We start from the raw sequence: 11,156 nt of genomic DNA on the forward strand, positions 1-11,156 counted from the left end.
AAAGTTATCCGGAATATCAGATACTTTTGGAGCGTTGTTTCATCCGCTACTATTGATGCTGACCCTACATGGCGTAATAAATATGTTAGGTACTTAACTTTTAAATATCCTAGACCGAATCGCACCTTCAGAATCAGAATCAGAAATATTTATTGTGCAAACTGTGTAGGTACAAGAATATGACTATTAGGTACATTTTTTGATGAGTATCAACAGTTTTACCCTTCTCGGGCATACAATTATTTTTAACTTAAACTAGTTTTTAATATTTTATCTTAAACTATATTTTAATATACATTTAGGTTTACATAGACTTTGTCTATTAAAAAGTTTTTTAAGCATCTTTTAAAAGTATTTCCTTCGAGGCTTTTTATTTCGTTTGGCAGATGGTTGAAGACATTAATAGCAGATATGAACGTACTTTTTTTATTATATTGTGATCTGATATTTTCTTTGCATGAACGCTTTGTGAAATATTCAGGGTGTTTTTTTACAAATAGGCTTAATTCTAATATATAAATGCTGGTAAGGGTCAAAAAGCGCTTCTCCCTAAACACTTCACGTAGCGATTCATCCACGTACATTCTAAAAACAGTTTTTAAGCATCTTTTCTGCTATATAAATGTATTATCAACATCAACAGAATTTCTCCAAAAAATTACTACGTACGTAAGTAATGGGTAGACTGTTCCATAATATGCACTGATAACAATTTTTTCGGAGCAAGTTTCTGACAATATCGATAAAGCATAGCATCTACTAGATTTTTTTTTATTTATCTCATTTATATGCGCCTTCCAATTTAAATGTGTATCTATTTCAACGCCGAGAAAACCAACATGGCTTACGTCATCTACTGACGTATTCGCATTTGACGCTACAATAGATTCAGGCACAGTTTTATAATTTCTAAATTGTATAAGTTTAGTTTTATCTAGGTTGACATGGAGGTTAAGACTGTTTAGCCATTTTAAAATGTTTGTTAGTACACTATTTATATGTTCTTGCATGTTTTCATATGTATTTTCATTTGAGAACATACACAGCGATAAAGTATCTCGCGATGTTAATTTTAGTTTGCCACTGGCTGTTAAGTATGGTATGGAGCAAGGTAGCTACTATGTAATTTCATGTACAACGTCAAAAAGATTTATTTCAAAACGATGCGTTTCAAATTGTTTAATATTCTAGACATCTTAATTAAATTTCTCTCCATTGACCAGGAAACGAGGGCACTTTCCCGCCAGCCGGACTATATAGCCTATGATATATTTATTACTAGATAAATTACATTTATTACACCTATCCTATATCGATTTCGTAAAACGAATGCAGCATTTCTACGTCGTCGCTGTGGCCAACCACGCACCTGTAAACTTTATATTGGATACAGAAGTTTGTTTATTGACTTTTGCTTCCATTTCAATACAAGGACATACATTTATTGTTTGTTTAATCTTTATTGAACAATTTCAAATTGCGGACTTAATGCCTTAAACCAAAAACCAACCAACCCAAACCCAAACCAAACCAACCAGAAAGATTAAGTAGGTGACTTTAGATGAATATTAAGCTATATGAATAATATATTATTATAATTTATTAGTATGTAGGTATGTATTATATTGTTTGCGTCTTCATTTTGTTGAATTATATGTATATCGGCACTACCCGTTCAATGTTGTAAGTTCATAGTTTCCTGCTACCCAAAGGTTGTCTGGAAGAGATCGCTTCTTAGCGATAAGACCGCCTGTTATTACCTAACTTTTACGTGTTTTTTCATTTCCTGTCTATTTTTAAATGTTTGGTGCACAATAAAGAATATTTACTTACTTACTTACACTCATACTTGTAAATGTAGTATTTGTATTTACCTAGTGTTGATTATTAAGAGGACGATGAAGGAACTTAAATCTGAAACTTTGAATAAGTCAACATCGACAGTTTGTGGATATATGTAAATAGTTTTTTTTTTAATCAGTACCTCTAGTGTAAATATTTTCGACAGCGAAACGTGACGTACGCGTTTGCGTTAAGAGTCATTTTGTATGAGATTTTTGACTTTCCAAAACGTCCCGCTTGGCGCGCTGTTCAAAAACCCATAGAAAATGAGACTAAACGCAAACGCGTACGTCACGTTTCAAAATCGAATTTATTTACACTAGGGGTACAGAACTGTCGCTGTAACATGACAATATTTGAGGTGCATTGAGGTAGCCTCGAAAATGGGATCGAAGGTCAAATAAACGAGTTCTCGTCACTATAACTGCTATAAGCAATAATCACGACAACTTACAACACCTTTAAGGGTTCATGTCGTTCAAAGGGTTAAAGTATTTTCAGAGAGGTACTTAACTTACGCTACATTTCGCGCACACTAGCAATTAAGATTTATATCGGCCCCATAAAGTTAACCAAGAACTGAAATAACGTACGGTTCTCGCACCCGCGCGTGGTATATTGACAATGAATGATTAGCTCTAGCGCCTACAGTTGGGTTTACCTGTACCATTTTCCACATAAATAGACTGTTTTCTTACGTTCAGGAGCCGCTGTTATTCAAACAATTTCGTAATTAAACTGGGGAAGTGCTCGGTACACATTGCTCGCGGAAATAATACGTTTAAATGATTAGTAATGTGGAAGAACAATATTTGCAAGTTTCCAGATACGGTAGAAACTAGAAAGCTTTACATAACTATTCATCATTAGGGGGTAATGAGGATCCGAACTTTTCAAATATGTTTTGAACTTGATTTGACATTGATAAAGCCCGGAATTTTGGGTGCAAATTGTGGGGAGAGAACAAGACTATTTTATCGATGTTATCGACAATACGTTAGTTTTTTTATTACTCTAATAACACCTCAAGCGATAAATATCAAACTATCCGATACTTACGTACTAATTTCAACGGTCAGTGATGAAAAAAATCGAAAGTCGAAATATAAGTTTAATCCGTTTAAATTGATTTATTGAAATGAGTATAATTACGAAAACTAACTTTATATTTTATAACTAGAAAAAAGATGACTCATTCCTGTTATTTTATTTAAATAAATTAACCGCAGTGGTACAGTAACAGTGATAACATCGATAAAAAGCGTTGCTCTCTCCCTACAATCTGTCAATAGCCGCACCCAAAATTCTGGGCCCTAGACATAACATTACTTAGTACAACAATACTGCTGTGAGCAATGTTAAATCAATGTCAAATCAAGTTGTAATGAGACTAATGAATAAGTTTTTGCTAAAAAAATATATTTTTGGTACAAGTTTTTATCGTTGACTGTACTTTTCTTTCCGCAGGCAACTAATATTCATCAAGACAATTCTAAAAAACTCAAACACAGTTAGGTTGCGTTGTTTTATCACTGAGTTCATATGGCCATCTCCTGTCTCCATCATCAGATTAGCTCGGTGGTACCATAATATTGCATTGTCACCCGACTTATATATGCAAAATTTTAACTTCATTGGAAGATTTGGAAGTCGTAAAATGGGTTAAACTTGCAAGATTTGACCCGTACAAATACATATACGTAATTACCTATATAGACTTACATTACAAGTTAAATAAAAACTTGTGAAAAATTAAAATTCATTTATTGAATGTATATATCCTACATATAACATACATAATTATATACATAGCAAATTATATATTATATACTTACTTTTATTATATTAGTTTCATTTTATTTTATGTGTAATTAGTATAATTATAATTCTTATAACATCATTTCGTTTGTATGTACATGATTTAATAATAAATAAATTACATATTATTTACTATAAGTAAGTAGTATTGTGAGATTATTTAGTGAGTTGGTCACAAAAATATCGCAATTAGTCAATGAAATCTTTGAAAATAAAACCTATTTCAGTATTTGCCTAACGAACGTTTGAAAAAGTGGGAGGTTCTGACGATTTAATCAATATTATTGTATTTAAATCTTATTTTACAAATAATTCATTATATTACTAATAAGGACTCATAGAGGTCGTCTTTTGTTAGAATATCTTAGAACTTAATTGCAAGAGGCTTCACTTTGATTAATTGGCCATAAGTCCTCTATTCAGTAAAAGGGACTGGGGACAATTATTACAGTAATATCTAATGTCGCACTGTAGACATTCCCTATCTTAGTGATTCGGCGATAAAATGAAGGCCACAGACACACATATAAACAGACTTCGCATACCATATTTGACACTGATTTCATGACATGACATGGTTTAGTAGATATTAAATAAACGTGTTTAACAATAAGCATCCTTAGGCTTAAATGTGACTTATAACTACCACAAAAAATAATTTTTAGTTAATTTTAATGCTATGAAACCAGGATTAAAAGAGTGACCCAGGCGACTGTAACCATGGCTATTCGTGACAAAAAAAGTAGATTCACTCACGAAATTATTTGGAGAAGTATCAAATAGTACATTACTATAGAGGACGGGAAACAAAGGGTTGCAGGCCAAATAAATATAGACGGCCGAGCGTAGCGAAAAATTTTGCTTGTAGGTTTTTTAAGGTTGAATGCCAAGACGTGCCATAATTTGACGTTTAAAAACAAAAGAAGGTTGCCTTACAGGCCTAGGTGTGTAAGTCTGTATGAAATTCCTTTACATATCATCTTCACTCATCTCACCTGATATGTGCTATTTCCGGACCTAATTTGAAGTAAGTAACTAAGTAAGTAACATTTCATTACAAGTATGAGAAATATATTTTTACAGCTCCAATTTATTTTTTGTACAGTGAACTGAGAAATTATGAATGAATTCATTTAAAAGTCGCCATGCAATTTTACGGCTGATGGTACTTCTCAGGTACATACATGTCTCTGGATTCGGAGATAAAGACAAGACTAACGAGCTTTCTTTTGTTCCAGGTGACGGCCCCGAAGTTCCCGGTGGTGATTAAGATAGGGCACGCGCACTCCGGCGTGGCCAAGGTGAAAGTGGACTCGGTGGCCGACTTCCAGGTACATTTTTATATTATAGGACATTATTACACACATTGACTAAGTCCCACAGTAAGCTCAATAAGGCTTGTGTTGAGGGTACTTCGACAACGATATATATAATATATAAATACTTAAATACACAGAAAACACCCATGACTCAGGAACAAATATCCATGCTCATCACACGAATAAATGCCCATACCAGGATTTGAACCCGGAACCATCGGCTTCACAGGCAGGGTCACTACCCACTAGGCCAGATCGGTCGTCAAATGGTTTATTTTGAAGTAGCTACGTTGGCCGTTTACGCCACTCATGCGTGTTGGAAGCTTTCTGATAGTTAACTGTATAGAGATATGGGTACTTATTGCTTTCTCTGCTGATAAATCCTTGTATCTACTGACTTTCTTTGGAGCCACCGTTTACTTACTAAGCTCGACAATACTGTTAAATATATACAATATCTATTTGCATAGTATAGTTGGAAAAAAAACTAGCGCCTACGCCAATTCTCGGGATTAGTTGCCAAGTACGGATCCCAGGCTCCCATGAGCCGTGGCATAATGCCGGGACAACGCGAGGAAGAATAAGAAGACAGTATAGTTGGAAATACAAGGAAAGTATAAATAAGCAGGAGGTAAGCAAAAATCCGTGCCACATTAAAGTTCATGCCATACTAATTTATTAAGTCACACTTGGAATCTTTTCGTTTGTATTGTACTGTAAAGCGTGCCAATAAAATAAATTATACCATTCATCTAAGTATCATTCTTATGTCATTGTATGTTTGAATTGGCCTGTAGGTCAATTTGTGTAAGATTTTCCCATAATTATTTGTTATTATCAAGACAGGATTGAGCAACATAAGATTTTTACTTTCAACCGATGTCGCCAATTTTTTTGTGATAAACGTACCGTGTTAAACTTTTGAGCAAGATGAATCTGACGCGTCATCCAGATTTATCTTTATCCGTAAGATTGAGTAGGTATGGTGAATTTTTGTTCTGGATTGTCGAATGTCTTATAATAACGATTACAAATTCGGTACTTAAACTTAGGTTAAATCTTATACATATAACTTTAAAAAATTAAATGCATTACGAATATTTTGGAAAGTGGGGTAAGTAAGTAAGTAAGTAAATATTCTTTATTGCACCACAAAGAAGACAAATTTAAAAAAACAGATTTACAATGTAAAGAAAGGTAGCAACAGGCGGTCTTATCGCTGTAAGCGATCTCTTCCAGACAACCTTAGGGTAGCAGGTGGGGTGAAACGTGTTGCCGGTTTTATTTAAGACTAGTCTCGTTAGGACACATGAATTAATTGTGTAATTTTTGAATAATATTTGAATAGTGTAATTTCCGACCCTTATGGCCGCGTGGTCCGACAGTCTTCAGGTCAGACGACAAGGAATTTTAATTCCTCGCTATTCGATCACTCGGACTATAGGGAATATTACATTCTTCGTAGTTCGACAGTCGAATGACGAGGAATTGTAAATACCTTATATTACCTTGTCATATCACAGTCAGTGTAACTGTATCTTGTATCTTTTTAATTAGTTATGTCAATCAATTATGTCATTGCTGATCGGCTTTTATCTCCATATTCCAGGACATAGCTGGGGTGGTGGCCATGCTCGGCTCCTACTGCACGGTAGAGCCCTACATCGACGCCAAATACGATATACATATTCAGAAAATTGGCACCAACTATAAGGCATTCATGTAAGTTGCAATTTAAACAACTTTAGTAAAAACTTTAACCCGACCACGGTCTTTCATGTCGGCCGTCTCCTTTTCGAATGTTATTGAAAAATGTTTTTTTGTTTTTAATAAACTAAAAAAGGAATTGATTGGTGCATCATTTCCCAAAAGATTTTACGCTACGGACACGGTACGACGGTAGCTACAGATGTTCAAGTTGTCATAAGTTTCCAAAAGAATCTAAAAGTCTTCGGAAATAGAAAATTTCGATGCATAAATAGGGGAAATTTCCGAAATTTTATCACATGGGAAATTGCAATTTTGTAAAGCTTAATACATAATAAGGATACAAACATAAACACGCCCATTGCACAAGTTATTAAAATCATAACCCTACGTTTTACTTTTGTGTGCACAAGGGCCCTTACGAATACCCTTTGACAAATTGACATACCGTAAAATGTAACTTCTTAATGTACATATACTCGTACCTGGGACCATTTTGTACCACAGATGGAACGCTTACGGACTTAAAAGTTATGAACAAGGAACCAAACGAAAGGCTAAACCTTTTAAACCCTATCTTATCAAACATTTAAGTACATTGTAAAACGATCCAAATTATCTCGTAAACACAATACAAATATACAAATTGCAAGCATTTCCCTGACATAAAGCGGTGGGCGGTAAAATATAATAATATCGTACTTTACGCCTACAGGAAATATATAAATGTATTCCGTTCTAAACACAGTAAGCAATCGGGTTGACTAAGCGTTTTTATTACGAGCTTGTGTTTAGATTCGGTCTTCGAGCTTTCAATTACTGCGGCCGGTTTTAATTTAATTTACTTTTAATTATCGGCTCAAGTTGAATTGATCTAAACACGATTGTGTGGCACTAGCAGTGCCTGGTACCGCGTATTAAATCGGTAAAACTATTACTAATTCTACTAGCAATTAGAATTCTGTAATTCAACTGTTTTTTTTGTTGAAATGATGTATTAGTTCATTTAAATGGTTCAGTTTATTTAAAATACAAGTAAAGTATGACAAGAGCGTTTAGAAAATATGTGTGATAGCCTAAATAAAAAGGGATAGAATGTGAGAGAGAAAGAGGACTTTCAATGTGATATATTAAGAACAAAAGATAAGAAGGTATTCGTGCGAAGTATCGTGAATTCATCCATTTTGCCCTAGAAATCCTGTTCCTACTACTACTACTACATAAAGCATAACATATTATTATAAAAAAGTCAGTTTAAGGCGCTGATATTTTATAATGTTTTACTTTTTTTAATCAATTCCATTTATAACGCTTCTACATTTTGCTTTTGCTTAATTGGTAACGACATTTGTTACTCTCTAGGGCAAAGGACGCTTCGGACGATAGAGTACTTACCTAATAAAAATACACATTCATATTTGTAAATTACATATATTGGAATCTTTCTTTGTTGATAAATATAAAATATAACATTAATAACATGTATCTGATCTTTAACTGCCAATTGTATTGACTTGTACTGTGTTTATTTCTAGGCGCAAGTCTATATCGGGCAATTGGAAGACAAACCAGGGCTCGGCCATGCTGGAAGCTATCGGCATGAACGATCGGTACAAGATGTGGATCGATGAGGTAACTTATAAATACTATCTCACAAACAATCTTTCCTTAACACGCCTTGATCAAAAGATTTCGATCTTGATTGATCAACTACTGAAGCTGAAGATGATCAAAGTAACCAAAGTACCAAAGTGATTAAGCGTTGTCAGCATAAAAACAATGATTTGATGAATGTAGGTAACGAGAATCATATTAATATTCGTGCCAATATTGTCTGGGATATTGACAAAAAAATTCAGTTTTATTATTATTATTGGTATAAGCCGTGCCTGCTGTCGAACAATCTATAGCGGGTATTAATAGTGTAGAAATAAGTGTTTTAGAAATATTAAAAGAAATGAAACATAAGACCTTATCTTTGCATTCGGAAGTTAAGTAGAGGCAAAGCAAATTTTTGATGCCTACCTACACACTCTGGCTTGATAAAACAATGTAGTGTCCGTTTGCGTGTGAGTGTGAGGTGTGCTAACAACTGTTACCAGGCCGTCACAAAAGACCGCAATAGTATTTTATACAATCGTGATACAATAGTCAGTCTATTCAGTCGAGTACCGTGTTTAGTACACGAAGCTTGCTGAGCTTGATTATACCACTATTGAACTAGCTCGCGTGTTTTACTACAGTATACATTACTTTTTCTACGAATTATGTAAAATAATATTCTTTCTACAATAAAACCTTAAAAAATAAATAAATCATTATACAAAATTAGGTAAGTAAGTATCTCAGTAGTATATGAATATTACTCATGAAATAGTCGCACGTTGAAGTCTTTTCCACTGGACCGCGCCGCCACGTGATGGGTCAATTTCATTATAGTTGTCTACAGCGTTTGCGTATGAATATTGTAGTTGAGTTTTGGGAGCTCATATATGAAAAGTACGCAATTACGGTTTGGTATACAAAATCATAATTCAACCATTACAGTCGACGGGTAGAAAAATAATCCTATTAGAATTAGGTGAGTTACCAAGCATCTGCCACCTAACTTTTTATTTACCCTAGAACAAAAATTTTGTTTTCCCTAAAATCTTTCCTTTTTACACACGTTTTTAGACTAAGATGAGTGAAAGATGACCCTTGTGTACAGGTCAGCGAGATCTTCGGTGGACTGGAAGTCTGTGCCCTAGAACTGGTGGTGGGCAAAGACGGACGCGAGCACATCATCGAGCTCAACGATTCGGCCACTTCCTTCATGGGCGACTCACAGGAGGAGGATCGCCGCCATCTTGCCGACCTCGTCTTTCAAAGGATGCAGGTGTGTAGTATTTGACTTTCCCGCAAACGGAACAATGGTGTTATGGACATTTTTGATGCATGCGCGGAGCTGAAGCGAAGTCAATACCTAGATGCTCTTACACAATTCAAAGAAACACAAGGGGTTCACCGAGCGGATGCTATCTTGCCCGTGTCATGGGAATGGGACGCACACAGCACCCGTCAAAGTGTAGTTAAAATATAATGCGGTAGACTAGAAGCGTGGGGCCCGCTTCATACTCATGGACGTCACGCAATAGAAGGAGGATATCATAGCCGCCACTATAAGTCGTTTCGTAGCGAATACAGGTTCATACTCTTATATCGTTGTGGGTAAATACATTTTAATCATGAGCAATGGCATTTTATATAATTTGTATTTTGGGATTACATAAGTGTAGAAGTCTATGAGAAACGACGATTTGTTGTAAGGCTGAGCCACTAGTGGCACGACTGAAGGAAACTAGTTTACGATGATTACAGGGTGTCACACTGCCACACACACTGCATTACAGATCATTTGCCGACCACTTAGTGGTCCTTAGTAATGTAAATTCCTGACCGCAGGGTGTCATGTGCGTTGGAGTCAATATCCACAACCTAACGGTACGGAGTACGGACATGACGACACAGTCAGAGCGGACAATGACATTCTATCTAATTATTTTTTGCAAATCATAATGAACTTACCCTTAGGTATACATTTTATTATTGTAACAAATATCATTGCTTTGTATTAATCCAGTCCATTGATAAACTTCCAGTCCGTGTGCCGGCCGGGCATCACGAAGACGGCGTCCCGCAGCTCGGTGTCGGGCAGCTCGGCGCCGTCGCCCGAGGAGCGGTCGGCGCCGCTGCCGGGCGCGGGCGCGGGCCCGCCGAGCGTGCCGCCGCCCGCGCCGCTCGTCGCCGCGGCCAGCATCGACCGCCCGCTGCCGCCCATCCCGGCCGAGCCCAGCCAGCCACCGCCGCCCCCGCTCACGAGGCGCGACTCGCAAGGTAATGTTTTGCATCGGGCTAAATTTCCAACAACTAAATTTTTTATGAATGAAATCTTCTCGTACGAACTTGTCATCCTAACCACAAGTAGTAAAAGCAACAACAGCTACAAGTAGTAAACTCTACTAAGTACTCTCTAAAAATATGATCAGCCGAATATATTGTATAGAACAGCCATTTTCGCAATTTCAGTGTTGGTTAGTTAATTGGGTTCAAATACCTATGAATCCATGTTCACCTGGCACCTATAGCAAAACTTCGGAAAAACACCCTACATATCATAGAGCGCTATCACTATAAGAAGGTACTAAATGTTGCTCGCTTAGGCCTTAACAGTACGGCTAAAGCACAATAAAGTTTATCAAACGGTGTTATTTCCCTAAACCAGCATCCCAGTCATCGACGGTGTCTTCGGCCTCGGGCGCGCCGGGCGCGGCGAGCGCGGCGGCGGCGGGCGCGGCGCCGGCGGGCTCGGCGGCGGGCCGCGGCGGCTTCGCGCGTCAGGGCTCGCTCAGCGCCGCGCTCACCGAGGACGCCGAGGACACCATGAAGAACTTGAGGAAAACCTTCGCCGGCATATTCGGCGATATGTAA

At 36.7% G+C, this 11,156-nt stretch overlaps 1 protein-coding gene across 1 annotated transcript in view; it reads left to right on the top strand.

The window, feature by feature from the left end:
* LOC133519507 (synapsin-like) overlaps nt 1-11,156 on the top strand; it is a 145,153-nt gene extending 133,997 nt beyond the window's left edge. The window contains exons 10-15 of the mRNA XM_061853513.1: nt 4,899-4,991; nt 6,589-6,701; nt 8,222-8,318; nt 9,397-9,564; nt 10,328-10,562; nt 10,951-11,156. Coding sequence (XP_061709497.1) covers nt 4,899-4,991; nt 6,589-6,701; nt 8,222-8,318; nt 9,397-9,564; nt 10,328-10,562; nt 10,951-11,156 — 912 coding nt within the window. The remainder of the gene's footprint in view (nt 1-4,898; nt 4,992-6,588; nt 6,702-8,221; nt 8,319-9,396; nt 9,565-10,327; nt 10,563-10,950) is intronic.

The sequence above is a fragment of the Cydia pomonella genome, chromosome 7, assembly GCF_033807575.1.
Source record: "Cydia pomonella isolate Wapato2018A chromosome 7, ilCydPomo1, whole genome shotgun sequence".
Taxonomy (NCBI): domain Eukaryota; kingdom Metazoa; phylum Arthropoda; class Insecta; order Lepidoptera; family Tortricidae; genus Cydia; species Cydia pomonella.